The 22,688-nt window shown below is 50.9% G+C and overlaps 1 protein-coding gene across 5 annotated transcripts in view; it reads left to right on the plus strand.

Moving 5' to 3' along the window:
* Positions 1–1,354: 1,354 nt before the first annotated feature.
* TBC1D10A (TBC1 domain family member 10A) overlaps positions 1,355–22,688 on the plus strand; it is a 31,868-nt gene continuing 10,534 nt past the window's right edge. For 3 of the 5 annotated variants that reach the window (XM_032654438.1, XM_032654439.1, XM_032654437.1), the window contains exons 1-2: positions 1,355–1,631; positions 20,989–21,088. In XM_032654438.1, coding sequence (XP_032510329.1) covers positions 1,423–1,631; positions 20,989–21,088 — 309 coding nt within the window. In that variant the 5' untranslated portion in view covers positions 1,355–1,422. Of the gene's footprint in view, positions 1,632–6,271; positions 6,339–20,988; positions 21,089–22,688 lie in introns of all 5 variants that reach the window. The other 2 variants (XM_032654440.1, XM_032654434.1) reach the window with 2 other exon arrangements.

Below are 22,688 nucleotides of genomic sequence, written 5' to 3' on the forward strand. Positions count from 1 at the left end.
AAAATGTTGGTAAGAGCTAGGTTCAAATCCTGGCTCTGCCACAAACTAGTTCTGGGACTTCAGGCAGCTGACATCACTTCCCTGCACCTCAGTTTAATTGTAAAGTGGGACTAAAAATAGTATCTACCTCCTTCCTAAAAGATTATGAGTTGGTGTGACCAATTTGGAAAACAGCTTGCCAGTTCCTGAAAAGGTTAAAGACCCAGCAATTCCCACTCCTAGCTATTTACCCAAGAGAAATGAAGATAAATGTACACACGAAAGCTTCTACCCAAATGTTTATAGCAGCACTATTTACAATCACTACAAGGTAGAAACAGCCCAGATGTCCATCTACAGATTAATAGATGAACTGTAATATGTCCATACAATGGAATGGTTTTTGGCCCCAAAAAGGAATGGAGGTAACTGATACGTGCTACAACATGGATGAACTTTGAAAACATGCGAGGTGGAAGAAGCCAGACACAAAGGCCAAATACTGTATGACTCCATTAATATGAAATGTCCAGAAAAAGCAAAACTATGGAGACAGAAATTTTAGTGGTTGCCAGGGACTGGGGGAGGAAGGATGGGGAGTGATTGGTAAAGATAGGAATTTCTTTTTGGGGTGATGAAGATGTTCTAAAACTAGATAATGGGGATGGTTGCACAACTATAAATATGCTTAAAACAATTATACACTTTAAACGGGCGATTTTTATGGTATGTTAATTATATCTCAATAAAGCTGTTGGAAAAATAAAAATTAGAAAAAGTAGGTAGAACTCGGGGCAGCGAGTAGCTCAATAGTCGTTGGTCATTAATCTTACTAATTAGGCCTCTCTAAAGCCCCAGAAACAGTGAGCAGGGGGAAGGAAGGGGCTGCTGAACTTCTAGCTCAGCCTAGGTCTTTAAGCCGCCGAGTTTCCCTGGGCGTGTCCCCGGACCCATCCCGCGTCTCCTCAGAGCTCCTCATAAATGAATGGGAGGAGAATCCCCACCCACGTCCCTAGGGTCTCGCGAGGAGTGTGGGGGTTCAGGAGGCAGAGGCGGAAATCCTAGTGGGAGCCCTCGGTCTCGGCCTGGGCAGCGCGGCAGGTGTCGGACCAGGCCCGGGCTAACCCGGAAAGGCCCGAGCAGCTTTTTCAGGTGTTCTAGTGATTGGCAGCCCAGGGGGGAGGGCTTCGGGTGACGGCTGCCCCGCCCCCTCACGTCGGGCCTGTTGGCGCCAGCCTGGGGGAGGTGGGCGGGTCCCGGGGTCTGCGGCGCCCATTGGGCATGGGGGGGAGGAGGTGCCAGGGAAGGCCTAGGGCCCCGCCCCCAGCTTTGTGGCAACCAATGGGCGCGGCTCATGGGCGGGGCGTCGGTGGCGTCGGCGGAGGTCGGGCGGCTGAGGTGGCTGAGGTGGCCGCTGAGGCTGAGGCGGCGGGCGCGGCCGGGATGGCGAAGAGCCACGGAGAGAACGGGCCGCGCGCGCCTGCAGCCGGGGGGCACCTGTCGGGGACCCGGGAGAGCTTGGCCCCGGGACCCGACGCCGCAACCGCCGACGAACTCAGCTCTTTGGGCTCCGATTCAGAGGCCAACGGCTTTGCCGAGCGCCGCATCGACAAGTTCGGCTTCATCGTGGGCTCGCAGGGCGCCGAGGGCGCGTGAGTATCTCCGGGGCTCGGAGCCGGGGGACCGGCGGCCGGGGGCGGGACCCACGGGGGGTCCTCGACGCGGACAAAACCGCTCTCAGAAAGGACAGACACGTCTCCCTTCCAACCAGGAACAACCGACCCCTTGTCTCCCTTGCCCCACCCCCACCTCCCCCCCAGCCGGACTGACCCACCCCTAGGAAGGGCCGACAGGGCTCTCCTCACCAGTGCGGGCTGGTCGACAGATACCTGTCCCAACCCCAGCGCTGCCACCCTCGCCTTAGGGCTGGCTGAGTCAGCCAGCCCCTGACAGGCTCACAAGTGGCCGCCCCTCCCCCAGCAGGCTGCTATTCTCCATACCCAGCCTCCCACAAGACCCACAGATGCCCTTGTCTCAGCACCCCACTACCCCCACTTCAGGGAGACACCTTAGGCAGACTTCAGAGGGACGGGCTGCCCTGCATCCACCGCACTCCGGGACAGACTGACCCTCACCTCAAGACACACGGACCTCTGGATGAATTGACATTGGTCAGCTTGGGACAGACAGTCCCTTCCCCTCATGGAAGGGTCAGAGAGTGCCCCCCTCTCCCCCCTCAGAGGCAGGTTTCTCCCTGTCACCAGCAACAGGTGGGCAGGCACTGCCCCTTCCCAGTACCCACAGGATGATGGTACCTCACCTCTAGGACAGACTGTCAGCTGTCTCTGTGTATGCTGTGGAAACATGCACCTCCTCTCCAAATGCAGACTGTGGGGCAGGCAGGGAGACAGCAGGGTCCCTGCTCATAGCACACCCAGATCTCCCACACCCAGGCACCCAGCTGGCAGGCAGAGCAATGTGAGGCAGTGGAGCAGCAACTTCCCTCCAAGCGGGGTAAGCTGAGCAGCCACATTCTGCCCCCACAGAACTCCCTGAGTCCAGTCCTCACAGAGATCGTATGTATGGGCTGGTGATGCCCTTGGGAAAGATGGACTCTAGACCCCATTCCCATCCCAGCTGTCCTATCAGGCTCTCTTATGACTTATGGAAGAGCCTTAACCATCTGTAAGATCCCCATCCCACACCCCATAAAGGTCCCTTCTGGGATTTTCCGCAGTCCCAAAGCCTCACATGCACCAGGCCTCCTTCTCCTTTGGAGAGTTGGAGAAAAATGCAGGCCCCTCCCCTAAGGAGAGTTCTCTTTTACCCACTGGATCTCTCTCCTCCAGCCTCTTCCCACTTGCTCACAGCAAGCTAAGGCTAGTCCAGTCCAGGACTCAGAGAGCACCCCTTATTCTGATCCTTCACCCTGACTTGCAGCTTTGTCACAGCTCCCCAAGGATTAGCTTGTGAGAACCCAAAGGGTACTTAGGGTATATTTTTGAATTGGAGAGCAGACACCAGGGATCAGGGTCCTGGGAGACATGAGGTCTAGAAAAGTGGGAAAGGAGTTCCCAGTTGCATTTGTGGGTGCTTGGAAGGAAGAGCTCAGATTTGCTGGTGAATTCTGGGAGATAAGAATTCGTACTCCATGCTTATCAGGCAGTTAACCAGGTATCAGGGTACAGAGCAGTGTGATATAGTGGAAAAAGGCCAGATTTAGGAAGAAATCACTCTTGCTGGCTTTGTGACCTTGGGCAAGTTCCTAAATCTCTGAGGCTGCTTCCTCACTGTAAAGGGAAACAGTAATACCTACTCCCAAGATTACTGTGGGGATTAAATAAGATCAAGTATTCGAAGGTGCCTAGCATAATGCCTGGCTCAAGTAGTGGCCCAGGAAAATGTTGTTTCCTTTCTTTTCCTTCTAAGGGTCTGAAAATTGATGAGAAAATGAGGGCGTACCTCTGGTATTTGTGGACAGAGAGGCCCCAGTGGAAGCACCTCCCTTTGGCTGTAGTCCCCAGCCAAGCAGCCAGACATCTGTCTTTCCCACCCTCCAACCGCAAACCAATGACATCGTCTGCATAATTGGTGTCTGTAGCGCTGGGGCTGAGGTGGGATTCCACATCCCTTCCTCTCTGCCTACCTCACTTTCTTGACCCTGTTGGTCAACCTAAAATCTCTGGTGTCTGAAAGCTTGGATGTTCCCTGTATAGTTTATATTGTTGTTCAAAAAAAACCAAAAGTAAGTCCCTGCTCAAGGCCGTAAAAGAGGAAGTTATGCGAAGTTTCAGGGTGACTGCCCTGAACCCAGTCTCGTGGTTGAGAGCTAGGAGACCATGTGCTATCCCAGAGAAGTGAAACATTAGCACTGATGGCTGCAGTGGAGATGGCAGGGACTCTGGCTCCAGATTAAAGGTCTGTTTCAGCCATCCTGGGCCAAAGGTTGTCTCAAGACTATCAGTTTTGGCAGTTGCCAGGGGTTAGGGGGATGGGGGAAGAAAGCAGATCAGAAGCTACCCCACTCAGGTGATTGCTAGGTACCTGGCATGAGTAGATCGTAAAATCATAGACTGTTAACGCTGGAAGGGATCTTACAAGTTTGACCAGCTTAACCCTAACTTATTATACAGATGAGGAAACTGAGGTCCAGAGAAGAGAATAACTTGCTTAAGATCACATAGCACAGGGCTTCCCTGGTGATGCAAGTGGTTAAGAATTCGCCTGTCAATGCAGAGGACACGGGTTTGAGCCCTGGTCCAGGAAGATCCCACATGCCGCAGAGCAACTAAGCCCATGTGCCACAACTACTGAGCCTGTGCTTTAGGGCCCGCGAGTCACAACTACTGAGCCCACGTGCCACAACTACTGAAGCTTGTGCACCTAGAGCCCGTGCTCCGCACGCAACAAGAGAAGCCACCACAACGAGAAGCCTGCGCACCAAAATGAAGAGTAGCCCCCGCTCGCCACAACTAGAAAAAGCCCACGCACAGCAACGAGGACTCAACGCAGCCAAAAAATGAATAAATTAAAAAAAGAAACATCACACAGCACATTAGTGTCAGAACCAGGACTTGAACCCAGGGTTTCTGACTCCCCAGTCAGGACCATTTCCACTGCCTTTACCACCCATTAATATGGCATATGGCCCCAGCAGTAAATCGAGTGCTGGACAGGTAGAATAGAAGGTTCCTAGAAGAACCTGTCTGCCCTCACCTTCCCTGGCTCAGGTCAGCACTTTTGACTCCCTCAGCAGTGTGGGAGGCTAACAGGGATGGCCCAGCAAGGATAAGGCTGTGTCGTCATTACCACTTCATTAGACTGATGAGCTTCAGGACTGGAACCAGGCTTTTTTTTTTTTGCGGGGGAGCTGCGGCTTGTTGGATCTTAGTTTCCTGACCAGGGATTGAACCCAGGCCCTCAGAAGTGAAAGTGTGGAGTCCTAACTACTGGACTGGCAGGGAATTCCCTGGGACCAGGCTTATTCACTTTTTCCTCAGGCCTGCAGAGAAGTAAATGCTCAATTAATATTTATTGAGTGACATTTACCGGCACACATTTCAAATCAGGAAGCTGAAAGTGAGCTTAGAGATGGCCATTTTCATATGGATAGGTAAACTGAGGCCTAAGAGAAGTGATTAACCTCACCTCTTCGGTCAATTAGGAGCAAAACCAGGAATTAAACCCAGAACTCCTGATTTCTAGCCCTAGGCCTTTTCTACTTCACCTTGTCCATCTTTTTTTTTTCTTTTTTCTTTTTTTGGCTGTGTTTGGTCTTCCTTGCTGCTGCCTGTGGGCTCTCTCTAGTTATGGTGATCCGGGTGGGGCTACTCTTTGTTGTGATGCGTGGGCTTCTCATTGCAGTAGCTTCTCTTGTGTGGAGCACGGGCTCTAGAGCATGCAGACTTCAGTAGTTGCAGCATGCAGGCTCAGTAGTTGTGGCTCGCGGGCTTAGTTGCTCCGCAGCATGTGGGATCTTCCCAGACCAGGGCTCGAACCCGTGTCCCCTGCATTGGCAGGCGGATTCTTAACCACTGCACTACCAGGGAAGTCCCACCTTGTCTGTCTTTTTTTTTTTTTTTTTTTTTTTTTAAATTTTAATTCTTATTAATTTTTATTTATTTATTTATTTATTGTGGTATGCGGGCCTCTCACTGTTGTGGCCTCTCCCGTTGCGGAGCACAGGCTCCAGACGCACAGGCTCAGCAGCTATGGCTCCCGGGCCTAGCCGCTCCGCGGCATGTGGGGTCTTCCCGGACCGGGGCACGAACCCGTGTCCCCTGCATCGGCAGGCGGACTCTCAACCACTGCGCCACCAGGGAAGTCCCCTTGTCTGTCTTTTGAGCCTACTCTACAGGGAACCTTTGCTGGGCCCACGATGGTCCCTGCCTGCCCTTGAGCAGTAGCCAGTGAGTGGGGAGAAGCAAGAAAGTAGCCAGCCAGTGAAGGACCCTGTGGTGGCATGGGCACAGACAGGAGTGCTGGCAGCATTAGTTCTTTTGGCTTGGCTGGCAACTGAGCTGGTTGTTGAAGCCCAGGAAGGACCAGAGGAGGAGAAAGAAGTATCCTCAGCAGGGAAGGGTGGGAGGAGTGATGTTACCATTCCTATCACTTCGGGGTAGGAAGAGCAGACCTGTTTGTGGGGGGGTGGGGGGTCCCTTTTGCAGCAAAGAGGACTTGGTCAGGAGGGGAAAGAAGGATATCAGTTGGATACCAGGTCTCTGGCCTGAGCAAGATGGCCTGAGAAGGGTGGATCCCTGACCTCCCTTTCCTTTTCCTATGTGATTGCCAGGACTGGCCTCCTGAAGCTGGAGTTTCCCACCCAGCTTCAGTCTGCTCAGTGCTTCAGGCCAGATAAGGTGAGGAGCTATGCTCTCTGGGGTCCCGTGGGTGTTGGCTTCCTGTTAGGGGAGAGAGGGATCTGAACTGGGCCCAGGGAGAAACATCTGGAACAGCAATATTGTCTTTTGCTGATTCAGTTCCCCTGTCCCCTGGGCCCTCCACTACTCATAGCCAACTATGGCAGCCCTATGACTTTGGAAATCTTAGAACTGGCTTAATTGACATCCTGATAGTTTGGTCTGTGCCAGTTATTGTTGGGCCAGGGCCCTCCTGACAGGCCAGGACCTGCCTCCCCACTTTTCCACTACCTTCTCCAGTTTGTAAGTTCAGAACATCCTCTTTTCTTGAGCTATTACAGTTTCCGGGAGAGCGTGGAGCTGGCAGTGGAGTGGTCCCTGGGTAGCCCATCTGGAAAGAGACAGCTGCACATGTGGAGCCCCGGTCTATGACTCTGGACCACAGATCCTTCATTTTCTCTCCTCCTTCTCTTCCTCCAGTTTCAAAGGAAAATCCGGTTTGGTAGCCCTGTGGGTGTTCTAGGGCCTCAGACAAGACTTGACTTGGTGAAAGAGGGGGCCAGCACACTAGCTGCTGCCCTGGGAAGGTGCCTGGGTGTCCGCCTGCTAGGAAATCCTAAGCTGTGGGAAAGAGATAAAGCGGTGGGACCTGCTTGATGTTTTGTCCTCCCAGCATCTGGGTCTGAAATAGGACCTTCAGGGGGCCAGTGAGGCCTGGCTCTGGTTCAGCCTTGCAATCTGTTTACACCGCGGTGGGAAAAGAAGGTGCTTTGTGCTCCCTCCTCACCTAAGCTCTGAAGTCTGGCTGTTTGTGTGACCTTGGACATATTGCTTCACTTTTATGAGCCTCAGTTTCTCACTGTGAAATGGTTATGATAATACTGACTTTGCAGGGTTGTTGTAAGGTTTAAATGAACTGATGTTTGAAAAGAGCCTGACAACACCATAGGTGTTGTCAATGAATGCTCAGTGAATGTTCTACCTCCTCATAGAGACTGGAGTAGCTAGCGGTCCTGTCTTTTCATTTCCTACTTTCCATCTCTGGCTGTGATGATGAGTGTCAGTGAGGTCCATCCACTGTGGGCAGGAGGGAACCCTAACCCATGGTGAACCCTTACGTTCCCCTGAGAGGGGTGGTTATCCCATTTTGTAGATGAGTACACTGAAGTTCTAAGAAGAAAGCGCCCAAGGCTTGCCAGCTGGTAAATGGAAGAACTGGGGCTAGAACCTGTTTCTCGACACTGAATCCAGTGACAACCTTGCTAAGGTGGAAGCCGGCGGGGCGCCAGGTGCTCACCAGTCCCTGAGGCCCCCACACCCAGAGCAGCAGTTAGCAGGAACCTGGCTACCTCCCCATCCCAGTGTGGAAGGCAAGGCAGGTCTCTCAGTACAGTCGAAGTCCATGGCCAGCCAGACCAGAGAAAGACCCAGTGAAGATCCTTGGGGAGGCCCTGGAAGCCTGGCCAGATCAGGCCTGTTCTAGCCCTCCCATAGGCCAGAGTCTACACTGCTCTTGACCCCAAAATACTGCGTAATGACCATCTGACTTTGATATCCAGTGTGTGCCTTTTGGAAGGAGTGTTTCTTTGTAGGTAAGGCAGGGATTATGCACCCCGTACAGGTGAGAAATCTGAGGCTTGGAGAAGCCTTGCAGTTAGTTAACAGTGGAGCCAGATTTGGGAGGGATCCCAGATCTTCTGACTCTCAGTCCATTGCTACCACAGCTATGTGGACCTGCCCATTCTCTCCCTCACTCCAAGCCAGTTGAACCTCAGGCCAGGATGCATTGCCCACCAGAGCAGAACCCAGTCGTCATCCACCCATTGTCAGTGTCCTAGCTGATCACTCTCTTTATCCTGCTGGCAGCACACCTGACGGGGAAGAGGCCTCCTTTAGCTGCTTTGTCTGCCCCTGGCAAAGCTGCTGCTATCCTGGGCCCAGGGAGGGAGACCCTGGGAGGGAGAAAACTCCTGGCTGCTCTACTGGCAAACCAACTCTCCTGATGCTTGACCTGCTTAGAAGCCCCCTTTCCAGGATTTTAGGGAAGCTGCCAACTTAGGCTTTCCTTTATTCATCGTTCTCTTTCCCTTCTCTATCCCACCCCACCCTACTCTATTCCATGCTCTGTCCAGTTCCTCAGAGGCTGGCACAGCTTACCTCTTCTCTGCTCTTCATGTAGGGAAGTAGGCAGCAGACTCAGGAGCCTGGGAGAGAAAGCCAAGTCTTTACTTTCACCAGTTTATCCATCTTAGCAGTGAGTTTATTTATCAAACATTTATTGAGCCCCTACTCTACCAGCCTTTGTGACAGGGACTAAGGATACAGAGTTGATCAAGACATCTGTGTCTTGTTGCCCTCAAAGCATTCACAGACTGGTTGGAAAATAGAAGCACAACCAAATCATTACAATGTTGAGCAATAAAGCCTGTAATGGAGGCATGTGGTTGCTCTGGGAATATATAGGAAGAAGAAGCAGCAAGCTCCATCCATAGGAGCCCAGAGAAAAGAAGTGGCATTTGATCCAGTCCTGAGAAGGAGCAAGGAAGGCCATTCTGTTGTATGGGAGGGGGACCCGTGTGCAGAGTCCCCCCAGAAGCCAGCTGTTTGAGAAATGTGGTGTGCCAAGAGGTGACAAGAAGAATGGGAGGCGGGAGGATGACGTGAAGCAAGGGGAGGGTAGCAAAGTAGGTTGGGCAGACTGTGACTAGCCTTGAATGTCAGACTGAGGCCTCCTGTGTTTCATCAAGGTCAGTCTGGTGCTGGCATGGAAGATGGCATAAAGAGGAGCTGGGCCACAGGCAGTGAGAGCAGTTGGGAGAGGTTGGGACAGCCCAAAAGGGCTGTAGAGAGGCCTGGAAGAGTCCTGGAGCTATAAGGATGAAGAGGTCAGCAAGTAGGGCTTGGTGCCTGATTGGCTGTGTGGCCTGAGGGGAACTGGGAAGGCTTTGGCCAAGCTGAAGTGGCCCTAGCCATTCCAGGGCCTCCTGACCACAGGGAAGGAAGGCCATCTGTGGCCTTCTTTTGAAGAGGACAGTGGGCGGCTGCTGACTCTGCTTTGTCACAGCCCTGGGCTCCCCAAGGTGCCTGGCATGGCTGGCACGCTCAGGGCACATCAAGGGTTTCTTTGTCTCTCTCCAGTAAGAGTGGGTTTGGCCTGGTTGGGAGGGGGTGGGGTGAGTGGAACTGAGCTTTGAGGTCTCTGCCCAGTAAACATATTGGATGGCAAGGAAGGCTGCAAGGAGGGCTAGACTCCTCTCCAAGGAGAGAGGAGTAAGGCCTGAGGGCCTGGAAAGCCTACCTTAGGGCCGTATATAGCTGGGGAGGGTAGGTTTGGGGCTTTTAGGCACAGCCTAAGCTGATCAAGGGGAGGCAGATGGCAGCTGAGGGCTGACTTCATCTCACCTTTATTCTGTTCCTGGAGCTGGTGCCTCAGCTGGGAGGTGGAAGCAAGTCCAGTGCCTATGAGAAAGTGAACCCCTCAGCCCTTCGGGGCACCACCAGCCATTTCTCAGAGATGATTCTGGCTGGATATGTGGATTTAGGCTAATATGGGAAAGGGTTCTGAACCCAGGGGTCAAGGTGCCAGTGCCGGCTCCACCACTGCCCCTGGTGGTGTGTGACTTAAGCACGTCCTCTCACCTGACCATGGGGCTAATGCTCCCTGCTTTTCATCCAGCACATACTACGTGTGCAGCCATGTGCTAGGCTCTGGGGACTTGGTCCTGCCATCCCAAGACCTAGAGCCTAGCAGGGAAGTCAGACATTCAACAGTAGATAAAGATGTGGTCTGTGTACAAAAGGATTGTGAGGATCAAATGAGATAACTGGATTAGGAGCATGTGTAAACAAACACTGCTGAACTGGGATCAGGAGACCTGAGTCCTGGGCTTCCCTGGGCCCCTAACTAGCTCTGCGACCTTGAGAAAGTTCCTTAATCTTTCTAAACCTCAGTTTCCCCTGCATGTAAACTAAGATAGTTTTAATGGGTGATGTTGAAGAGGTCTTCTGCTTCTAACATTCTGAGACTGACCTTGGAGTATGAAAGGGGCTTTGAGAAGTTTTTTATCAGGTACCACACAAGTGCAAGGGGTCGTCAGGGCACAGCCAAAAGGCCAATGTTTCCAGCATGCTCTGTTCCTCTTATGAGAGGACCTCCCTTTGTCAGACCAGTGGCCCTCATGTCTTTGGGAGTGCAGTCAAATCAAAGAATGCTTTGATTTGTCTAGCTCTTTGTTCTGCGAAGTGCTTTCTTTCTCATTGCCTTGCAGTAATCCTTACAGGAGCAATGGGAAGTCAGTAGGGTAAGTTTTATTTTGCCCTGTTTACAGACAAGGAAACCTAAGCTGAACGAGTAATGGAATTGTGCCTAGAAGCCAGGGTTCCTTCTTCCCAATTTTCCATCTTACCAAAGCTTGTTGCCACTGTGTGGCCTGTCCTCCCTCTTCCTGTCCCAGCCTTAGGACTTTCAGTCCAGCCCCAAGTGTCTACACTTTTCCTAGTAGGCTTCTCGAGTTGTTTTTGTTGTTGAGTTGTTATAGTGGATGGCACACTTCCTGTCCCAGGTCTCCACACACAGCCCCTCACATATACCCCAAGATAAGGCAGGAGCAGCTGGGTAGAAAGGGGCCCAGGAACATAGTATGGAAAACTCTTGTTCCTCCTCTTCTGTGTGTCCAGAAGCCATCTTTCCTAGCCAGCCTCTTTTGGAGGATGCTGTATATTTCCCTTTCCTCTCTGTCTTGGTTTCACAAAAAAGGAGAAACTATATTTGGACCTGGGAGATCCTGGGTTCAAGACACCAGCAGACCTGACTTCAAGTCCTGGCTCTGTCACTTTCTAGCCATGTGACCTCTCTGAGTCTGTAAATGGGCCAGGTAGTGGCATTGGGAGAGGGAACTGGCCCCATGCCAGTTATGGTTATGAGTATTAAGGGAGGAAATGTTGGTAAAGCACCCAGCACAGTGTATGCCACGAAGTAAGAGTTCAGTGGTACATGGTGGCTCTTATAATTCTAGTGTGAATTATCCTCTAAGGTTTACTTCAGGCCTTTGGCATAATGGAGAGAGAACAAGGCAGTGTGGGTGTGAAGATCCAGACTTCCTCATGTGCTCTGCCTACGCACCCTTGGACCTTGGGGGTAAAATGGGAGCCAATCCCACTCTGCTTGTGGTCTGGAGCTTTCTGTCCTGCCAGGGCAGGTTGGGAATCCCCCAATCAGTTCCTCAGAGTCATTTGGAACAGAGCCCTCAGGTGACTCTGAGGACTCTGATGTGAGGGCCTGATCTTCTCCTTGGTCTGTGAAGATAAAGCAGAAGTGAGAACAAAATTGGGTCTCCTGAAAGATTCAATTCAAAGCATGCAAGTATAGGGACTGCCTGGGGCCTCTGCCCTCTTGGGTAGTGGCAGTCACTTGGGGAAGGAGTAAGAGTTTGCTTCATAATTACCACCACCCTCCTGTGTTCCTTGTAGACTTTCATCCTTGGCTTCCTGTCCTGCCTCTGAGTGACCCCTTCCAACCTCCCAGCATAATCACATGGTAATGCCATTTCACAGAAGAGCCTGCATGGTGGACCATGCTTTCACCAATACCACCTCATTTAACTCTGTGAGATATAGTTATTATCATCATAATCTCCATTTTACAGAGGTAGACACCAAATCCTAGAGTGGTAAAGTGACTTGCCAAGCATCACACAGTATATGGCTCTGAGGTCACTAAGTTCCAAGCTCCCTGGGAGCAAAGCTTGTGCTCACCCAGCCTAGTGGATAGCAGTCAGTGCCAGAGTTGAGTGACAGAGCAGAAGAGCAGGGCCCAGATATACCTCCCAGGGCTGTCCTCTGCTCACCCTGGACATTGGATAGTTACTGGCTTGCTGAAAACCTGAGTTTCTTCATCTGCAGAAGCCCGGAGGAGGTGATAATTAGAGGACCTATTTCATGTGCTTGTTGTCAGGATTAAATGAAATAATTTAAGTGTTGAGCACCATGTCTGGTCCATAGCAAGTACCTGGTAAGTGTTATAACAAACATTCAATTACGTTAATTGAATATAGAATTATAATGTTGTAAAAGGCCATCATCAAGCACATCTGAACTCAGCCCTGTGCTGGGCTTCAAAGAAGATCCAGAGCTGGTATCAGGCCAGAGAGGGAGTGCCCTTTATGAAGCACTTTCTGTGCTTGTGCTTTTCCCATCTGATCTCAAGGTAGAGGATAGTATTCCCATCTCAGTGGGGAGAAAACTGAAACTCAGAGTGCCTGAGGTCACAAAGCAAATGAAATCTGTCAACACACATTTATTGAGCACCAGCTAGGTACTAGGCTCTGTTCTAGGGCCAGGACACACTGTGGAGAGTGTGATTGGCAGAGCCTCTGTCCCCCAGGAGCGCACCTTCTCGTGGAATGCTGCCTCAGTGGGGTGGACAGTCGAGCGGGGAAGCCAGACTCGCTCCACTGGACTGCTCACATTCCCCAAACAAGCCAGGCCCTTTTCCATTCACTTGTGCTTTCCCATACTGAGTCTTTTGCCTGATGTGCTCTTTCCCCTTTCTTACCCTGGCCACTTCCTGTCACCCTTCAAGGACCATCTCAAAAGTCAGCTCCCCTTTAAAGCTTTCCCTAACTCCCCCCACCCCCACCCTGAGGGCTTCTTGCAGTCTCCTAGCACCTTCTACCCTTCTAGTTTTTCTGTGATAGCACCTCTGTGTGTGCTGGTTATTTACTCACCCATCTGTCTCCTCTGCCAGATTGACCTCCCTAAAGGCAGGGACTACATTTTATTCAACTTTGTAGATTCAGGGCCTGGAACACAGGCTCTAGAGAGATGTGTATGGAATGTAATGAGGTGCTGATTGTGTTCTGCTCCTGGAGTGGTTAGGAAAGGCTTTGTAGAGATGAGAGGGTATTCTGAAGGAGGCCTCAGAAGATGAGTGGGACTGAATTAGAGTTGGGGGATGGGGGAGGGAGGGCAGCTCAGAGAGAGGGCCATCTAGAAATAGGGCTGGGAAAAAAGAAGGATGTGTAGAGGGAATAGGAAGGCCTGGGAGCCAGGGCCTGAGGTTTCTGTTGAACAAGGAGGGCAGTAGGGAGCCTTGAAGGAGTCTTGGCAGAGATAAGCAGTGAATCAAGACTGATTTGATAAGCTCTATCAATAAAATTTAGCAGTTTTGTAAGGATGGGTGAGGGGGGCTGTAATTGAGTCATGGGGGCCCCCAGGTGCCCACAGTGAGATTGTGACCTGAGGACCCAGTTGCCGGTGGGGAATTTCAAGTGGTACTCTGCCCCATAGGGGTGGGGGGTTGGGGAAGGGATGTCTTCTGTTGAGAATAGTCTGCATACCTCTCTGCGTTTGTCAGGGAGAGCTCCCCTGGGAGTTTTTGCTAAGGTCTGTGCCTTTCCCTAGCTGAGTGGGGGTTGGGGAGGGGGATTCCTTGCTTTTTGGAGCCAGCAAGGCTGGTGCTTAAAGGAACCATTTCTTGCCTCTGACATGGGCGGGGGAGGGTGGGGCTGTGCAGAGTGGAGAGTTGGGCAGAGGCCCATGGCACTGAGGCCAGAGAAGGGTGGAGAGAAACTGTTTACCATTGTGCACTGACCCAGGGCTGGAAGGAGCAAAGCCAGGGAATTCCTTATGGGAAAGGGAGGCAGGCCCGGAACTAGCTTGTACCAGGAGTGGGGGAGAGTGAAGCAAACCAGACTCTCTGTCTCACCCAGACAGGCAACCTGGACACTGCCCTACCTCCAAGTCAGGGGTTGCCAGGACGCAGGAGGGAGCACCAGGCTGCTGCAGACCATCTTCCTTTTCTACCCTGACTCACAGCGTCGCCTTGGGCAGATCACTTACCCTTTGGTCTCCAGGCTTCCCTGGCTGTCTGGGGAGTGGGTGGACTCCTTAGGTAACCTCACAGGCCTCCCAGCCCTGACCATCAGCCATTTGCACACCACCAACTCACCCTCTCTTGATTCCAGTTTCCTGCCATTGGTTATTATGGAGCTGGCATAAAAGCTATTTATACTTTAGTCATTACCACCTCTTAGGTTAATGAACTCCAGAGGTTGTTACTGAGAGTGCAAAGTAGGTCAGCCTTTTGTTTATTCTCACTTCTTTTTCCAGCTCTGGGTGGGAGAGGGGAGCTCCCCCATCTTTGTTGTCCCTGGATCTGTGATTGCACATCCATTTCCCAATTTTCTGCACTTTCATCTTGCTCACTCTTGCTTGTCACTCCGCTGTCTTAGCACAGCGGGTAGTGATTCTCTACTTTACTGGGTGATAAAGGAAAAAGAAGGGAATGTAACAGGTATTGAGGCCCTGTTACATGTGGGTCACTTTATATTTATTGGATAGTTTTGTACTCAGTTGGCAGCCTCTACTTCCAGGCTGTGTAACCTTGGACAGATTATTCAGCTATGCTAAGCTTTAGTTTTCTTGTCTATTAAGTAGAGATAATAAAAACTACTTCCTTGGGGACTTGTGTGCCTATGTAGTGCTTGGCAGAGCTAGTACAGAGCGAGTGCTGGAAATGTATCAGCTCTTACTGTCTCATGTGGTCTTTATTGCTGCCCTCTGAAGGGGTGGTATTGCCCCCATGTTACAGGTGGGGAACCAGAAGCTCAGAGAGTGGAGTAGTCACAAAGTGGCAGAGTTGGGTCAGAAGCCAAGAGTTACAGTCTATGTGTCATTGAGTAAATGACTTAATCGCTTGGGGCCTCAATTGCTTCATGGGTAAAATGTGGATAATTGTGCCCTGCTGCGTGTGTGTATGGACCAGTCAGATGAGAAAAGGGATGTGAAAGTGCTAGGTAAGCTGCAAATACCAGTCACCTAAAGCTACCATTAGCTGGCCACCCACAAGGCTGGGTCCTTATACACATCTATTCTTCATTTAGGCCTTATAAAGTATGAGGTATGTGTATGGTCCCACTTGAAGATGAAGTTGAGACTTAGAGGTCTGTCTCCCAGTTGGAGGATCTGGAATGGAAACCTAGGTTGGTTGGCTTCAAGGTCCCCACTCTTTTTACTCTCTCCCACACTCCACCTGGCCTTCCCGATGGTTGAGATGAGGAGGATCAATCCTGAGGTCTGTGACCTTGGGCCTTCTGCTTGGGCTGGTTTAGAGAGTGAGGCTTGGAGGAGGCGGTTACACTGGTTCCTTGGGACCAAAGTTTATCTGACACCTTTCGATAAAGGGGTCATGGGCACAGGCACCACACCTGGCTGAGTCTGCCAACCGGAGGGGCTGAGGTGTGCTTGGGTGGAAAGTATTGATACGTGGCTGGAAGGACAAGGCGGAGAGAGCCCAGGTCTTGAGTAGCCTTGGGAACTGGTCTCCCTCTGAGCTCTTGGAAGTCTTTAGCTTCTGGGTTTGGGGAGAAGGCTAGGGAGCCTGCAGAGCCTGGTGTCAATGGAGTGTCACTGCTGCCTTGGGCCATGGCATGGCACAGCACGGCTAAACCTAGCTCAGCCTGACAGCCCGACAGAATCTGGGCTCAGTCACTCTCTGGCTGCCCACTTCTCTCTCCTCTGTGCCTGTCTCCCTTAGGAGGTGGTGGCCGAGGGTGTGCTTGCGAGCTTTGCCCATCCAGCATATTGGCCTCACTGAGCATTGCTACGTAGGGGCAAGCCGCTCACTGAGACAGTCAGAACACTAGAGGAGGGTTTAGACTGCCTCCAGGGGTTTGGGGGCCAGAGATAGAGCTCCACAGTGGCACCTGGAGAACGGCCTGATTTCCTCACAACCTGCCCAGGGGAGTGAGAAGCAACACATGAGTCACTATGGCAAAGGAAAGCCCTGGTTTTGCCACTTAATAGCTTTGGACTTTGCCCAAGTCATACAATCTCTCTGACTGGGTCAAGTTTCTCATGGGTCTAATGGAAATAGTAATTAATCTATGAAGATCTCACTGGGCTATTAGGGGCACAAATAAAATTGCTGTAGGCAACAGTGGCTTGTAGCCCTGAAGGCAATACAGATGAAAATAATGTCATGGAGAAAACCAGGCAGGCATCTGTTGAACACCTGTGAGGTACATGGTGGGAGTTACAGAAGTTCAAGACCCAGTCCAGTTAGGGAGGGACAGTGCTGAGCAATGTGACCAAGTTGTAATGAAATGCTCATTTCACACCATGTCTTGATTCATTAGTGATTTAGTGCTGAAATCAATTTTAGGGGATTGTGACCAGCATTAAAAGAAGAAGGAGAAAAAAGAAATAGAATAGAATATAGGGCTTCACTGGTGGTGCTGTGGTTAAGAATCCATCTGCCAATGTGAGGGACACGGGTTCAAGCCCTGGTCTGGGAAGATCCCACATGCCGTGGAGCAACTAAGCCCGTGTACCACAACTACTGAGCCTGCGCTCTAGAGCCCGTGAGCCACAACTACTGAGCCCATGTGCCACAACTACTGAAGCCCGTGTACCTAGAGCCCGTGCTGCACAACAAGAGAAGCCACAGCAATGAGAAGCCCACGCACCGCAGCGAAGAGTAGCCCCCGCTCGCTGCAACTAGAGAAAGCCCGCGTGTAGCAACGAAGACCCAACGCAGCCAAAAATAAAATAAATTTTAAAAAATAAATTAATTTAAAAAAATAATATAAAAATTGAACTGAAAATATGGTACATTACATATTTTCTGGTACATTAGTACATATAATAGTAAATTGTTTCATAAAATGTATTTTGGTTATATGTGTGTGTGTGTCTAGTCTTAGTCTAAAACGTATTTCTTGGGCTTCCCTGGTGGCGCAGTGGTTGAGAGTCCGCCTGCCGATGCAGGGGACACAGGTTTGTGCCCCGATCCGGGAAGATCCCACATGCCGCGGAGCGGCTGGGCCCGTGAGCCATGGCCGCTGAGCCTGCGCATCCGGAGCCTGTGCTCCGCAACGGGAGAGGCCACAGCAGTGAGAGGCCCGCGTACTGCCAAAAAAAAAAAAAACCTCAGTAAAATGTATTTCTTATTGGGAGTTTCAGTTTAAAACCTTTGAGAAATGGTGTTCTAGGTCAGGATGAAGGTCTTCAGGTTGGAGGACAGCCAGTGAGATCTGGGCAGGCATGGAGGCTGCGTGGAGGCTAAGGGCTTGATCTTTGCAGGCAGAGGAGTATAGTACACAGGGGCATGGGCTGTAGAGTGAGGCAGGCCTGGGTTTGAATGCAGCTACATGGCCTTGAGCAAGGCACTGAACTTTACTAAGTCTTGGATTCTACTTCTGGAAAATGGATATATATAAGTGTTTTGGAAGATGTTGGTAAGTAGTAAATGATGTACAGGTGGTAACTACTATTGCTGCTGTTATTGTTGAAGTTGTCATTTTTATTATTATATTGGGCCCTGAAAGTGTTGCTGTGACTTGGAGAGGGGAGAGGAAAGGGCATTCCAGGTAGGGATGGGTGGGTGCCAAGGGATAAGTACGTGTGTGCCTGGTGTGGGGCTGATCTGGCTGAGAATTGTGCAGCCTTAGAAGGGGGTATTGAGATTATAGATAGAAGATACCAGGAAAATTTGGGGGAATTAAGTTTTAAGAGTAAAAACTTCAACAGTAAGGGTGGCTTTACCTAGAGATAATGAGGCCCCATCCCTGGAGGAGTTCCAGCAGAGGCTGGGCCACTAGAGACTGTTCTCATTAGGCTCTTTTGGTTGCAGAGACTCCTTCAGGTCACCTTAAGGTCAGAGGGTGAGTGAAACTCTCAGACCTGAAGCATCCCCCATGGGCCATTTGGTTCCTTAAACTGCCATTTGGTCAGCTTCCCTGTCACTGGAAACTGGCTCATGCTCTCCCCCCACTGTTAGGAGGAAGCCACCTCAGGGCCTCTACACCTTTATGCCACTTGCAGGGATACCCAGACCCCAACTTCATCTCACGGCTCCTTTCTGGGCATCTTTTGAGGGTCAATTCACGATGCAGGCCATCCAATCGTATAGGGAAACAGCCTCAGAGAGGGCAAGGGACTATTGTGGAAGGGATTCCTATATCAGACAGCAGTCTGATCAGATGCCTTCTGAGATCCTGACTGACCAGACTGAAGGGTATGTGAACCTTCTGATTTTTTAAAAAATGGGTAGCCTGCAGCTTTTCAGGTGCACATCCTGTATGTAAGAGAAGTTTACCTGTAGTTAGAGAGCATGTAAAGTGCTGAGTGCTCCGTTCAACCAGACCTCCAGACCTCTAGTGTCTTCCTTCCCACCCCCTCCAGGTGGGTTAAACTCCTCTGCTATTGGAGGAGAAGGCACTCAAATGACCATATTTCCTCAGATTTTTCCCAATTTAAGATTTTAAAAATCAAAATGGATCTTTCAATTGACATGTACATTTAAAGCAGTGGTGGGTTTTTTGTTTGTTTCTGAGCAGATCTTACCAAATCAGTGGTGTAGTTTAAAATCAGTAGTGTCTTAGAATCCAGGAAATATGGTTGTTTGTTTTGTACCCATTTGAAATTCTGGTTTGAGGTTTGATGTTGGGGCTTTGAAATTGCCAAAGCTGTTATCTGGAATCATTTAAAAGAACACCGAACTTGAATGTGTTCTCCTGTGTATTTGTAGTTGGGAGAATGGGTATCTCTAGGGCCCTGCTGTCAGATCTTATCAATAAAGACAGACTGGAGGGTTGAGGTATCAAATGGGTGTATATTTTATCAGATGGGAATTCTCTGGAAACTGGTAATCAGGCGAAAGCCTTGCCCTCTTATGAGCCTCCATTTTCTCATCTGCTCTAGGGAGGGATTGGATCAGATATTATCCACATCCTTAACTGCCAGCACTTCCTGTTGACTCAGTGTGGGTACCCCTTTTGTTTAGTCAGCTAGAAGGCTCATCCCCTGACTTGTATAAGTGAGTACTTTGTAGGTGATGGGAGGGGACCTTGCCTGTGATGCTGGGCCTTTGGTTTCCACTCCCTGGGTGTTTTGGGGGCTGCCTGGAGACGTGCATAATTTACACTCCTTTGTAATTTACCTGATCTAAAGGTATGGTCTCAGGTTTTCTCCTGTGGGGAGGGATAGGAAGGAGAGTATCCTTGTGCCCTGGTTCTGTCTGTAGGTGGTGAGAGGGTCAGCAGTTCCAGAGGGTGGTAGCCTGTGTCCTTGTGTAGAAGGGGCCAAGTTTGCCCAAGGCTCTTGTCTCTCCTTGGCTGTTCAGCTCCAAGGCTGCTCTCAGGGCTGTGCAGTTCTCCAGATAAAGAACACTTAATAAGAGGACCTGCCCTTTTGTGTCTGGGGGCCTTTGCTCTGCCAGGGCCCCTCCCTCTGCTCTTCCAACCAGTAAAAGTTAGAGCAGTGCATTTCCTTCCGGGAGAAATAGAATCAGAGAATCAAGGCCTGGGCCAAACTCTAACCCCACCATGTCCTGTTCCTGCGAGCCTCCTCCCAGCTGCCTGAGTGCCTCAACTCCTTCCTGGGAGGTCAGGCAGCTCCTTCCTGGGAGGTCAGGCAGCACTGAGTGCAGGCACTTGGCTAGGATCTGACTTTGATTTTAGTCTGGGTTCTTCCACTGATTTGCTGTTTGACTCTAAGCAATATACCCTCCCTTGGTAACTTGCCGAGTCAATAATGTCAGTACTTTTTTAACTGAAAAAAAAAAAAGGCACAAAAAAGTAATTTAAAAGATCCATAATCCACTACTTTAAAAATAATTTTAAGAGAGTGTGTATGTGTGTGTAGAGAAGTGCACATATATATTTTTTTTCGTTGTTGTTTTCTTACCAGTATTGCTCTGTAGGCTAAATAAGGAAGCAGCCTACAAACACTAGTCTCCTTCTTCTCTTTGCCCCTTAGTTACGTGAACTCAGGAATTTCCAGGGTCTCACTCCTTGGAAGAAGCTCACTCACTTGAAGCGCCCTCTAAGCCAGGGATTTCGCCTCAGCCTACCTCAGCTGCTTTGGTGCTGCCTGGCGTGGGTCTTCATGCTGGGCTGTTTTCCCCACCAGCTCTAGCGGGCATTCAGAGGCCAGTAGGAGGGCTGGGAGTTTGTTTTTGTCACAGGAGTTCTTCTAGGAGCGCTTCTAGGGTCAGGTACCCTGGCCCTAGAACAATGCCTGCGTAGCTGTGACAACTGCACAGTTAGTAGATGTACAAATACAAGTGGCATTTGATGGGGCTTTGAAGTATATTTAGGATTTTGATAGGTAGAGACAACTCGGAGAGCATTCCAGCAAAGGGACTGGCATGAGCAAAGGTTGAGAGGTGGGAAAGGGCCAGGGCGTAATTGGGGAAACTATGAGTAACTAGTTTTGTAGAGTGCAGAGGTGAGCATGTTATTTCTGTACTTGTTTGACTAGTTTTTTCATCCAGCTCTGAACCTTGCATGCTGGCCCTGCAAAGAGGCTTATTTATCAGGACAGACCCAGCATGGGAATGCTTTGCTGTGGTGCACAGGTGCAGGCATTCAGGCCTCTGCCCCAGAGAGGCACGGTGACTCCTGGCCCCTTGATGCATTGGGGGACTGAGCACTTGAACCTAGTGTCTCTCCAGCCTATGCCTTCCAGGGAGGGGGCTGCATTCCCTCGCATCTGTGTTAGGGTGTCCATGAGTTAGCAGCTCCAAAGGGAACTGCAGGGATGGAGGGCAGGGGGAGGAATGGAGACCGACCAGGCTGGTGGCTGGGGCCTTAGCCAGGGCCTTTGCTTCTCTTGGCACCTCTGACAGGCCCTGCCCTCTGCTCCACAGGCTAGAGGAAGTCCCCCTGGAGGTGCTGAGGCAGAGGGAGTCCAAATGGCTGGACATGCTCAACAACTGGGACAAGTGGATGGCCAAGAAGCACAAAAAGGTGAGGGTCCTGGCCTTGGGCCTCAGGCTGGGAGTCACAGCTCGGGGAGGAAGTGAAGAGGGAAGAGTTGCATCAATTTGGAGGAGCAGGAGCTTCTCCAACCGCCAGCTGCCTTCGGTGTCCCCACCTGCCAGCTTGGAAATGGGGACAGAAGCTGGCTAGAGGGCAGGTCCCAGGCTTCACTTGGTTCTCCTTGATGACTTCAGACACTCACAGAACTTTGTCCTGGAGTCAAACTTCAAAGCCGCTCTTAGCCAAAAGCCCTTCAGGCAGCTTTCTTCAGCTCTCCTGCGGGAAGTCCTTAACTGCTGCTCACCACCTATCAGGGAGGACTTTATAACACTAATAATAGCCAATGTATGTTATACACTTGCAGTGTGCTGGGCACTTGACTTGGATAATCCTTACAACACCCCAGTGAGATTGGTGGTGGTAGTATCCACACTTTATGGATGGTTACAGAATCAAGGTTTGAACCGGGGCAGTCTAACTTTAGTGCCTGCACTCTTCACCACCACAATAAGGGGCCTTCTTCACCCTCTAGATTAATTTGATGAGTTCCCTCTTAACCCCTTGGACAAAGCAAAAAGAAAGAAAAGTAACCTCACAGTTTAATGGTCTTATAAAAATGAAAATAACCTGTGGTCCTTTTCTAGTGGGCTATATTTAGGCACTAGCTCTATCACCCAGTAGGAACATCCTTGCCCACCACATGTATGTGTTGATACTCTTGTCTACCTCAACAGGGTCTACTTACTCCCTGGCCTAGCGGAGGCCTGTCCACAGTCCCACAGCCGGGTCTCTCTGCACAAGTACCCAGTGCACAGTGACCCCGCTGGCCTGCTGCTGTCTGCTGACATGCTGGTCTCCAGGCTGGCACAGCTGGCTGCAGGGCTTCACAGAAAGCCCAGGACCAAAGGTCACATAACGGCTTGGGCCCAGCCCCACCGCCTCCCTCTCTTCGTGCCTGTGGCTAGCTGTGTGACTTTGGGTGAGTCACTTCACCCTCTCAGCCTCAGTTTCCCTGGTCAAGTGGGAATAACAATCCTGTTGCAAGACTTCTACTGTAAAGCCCTGAGCCCATGGGAGGAAAGGTGCACCCAGGCCAGGGCTCTTTCTTGCTGTTCTGTGTGGGCTTTGGGGCATTCATTTTTTGCTAATATAGAAAAACTTTCACTTTAAAAAAAAATTTTTTTTAGAGCAGCTGTTCTTCAGCTGCTTCCTGCCTGACTCTGGGGTCAGTTTTCCTGCTTCCTCAGTTCTCGGGCTTTTACGCTGAGCTTCAGCTCCCTCTCCACTGTCTGCTGTGGTGACTAGTGGCTGGCAGGGAGATGGCTGTGGAATTCTCACCCCAGCCTCCCTCGCAGATGGGGATTCCAGAGGGGAGCCTTGGGGAGCTTCTCTCAGCAGAGCAGCCAGCATCACTTCCTCTTCCCCTTTGCTTCCCTGGCACTGTGGTTAGAGGCCAAGGCTACTCCTGCCCAGCAGGGGCCACTGCAGGAGGCTGCACCCTCCCCTCCCCAGAGGCCCTAGCCCTCTGCTTCTCTCCTGCAGTGCTGGCCCTGGGAGCTCTTACTGCCTTGCTGCGCAGGCTTAGGCT

Source organism: Phocoena sinus, chromosome 14 (assembly GCF_008692025.1).
Source record: "Phocoena sinus isolate mPhoSin1 chromosome 14, mPhoSin1.pri, whole genome shotgun sequence".
NCBI lineage: Eukaryota > Metazoa > Chordata > Mammalia > Artiodactyla > Phocoenidae > Phocoena > Phocoena sinus.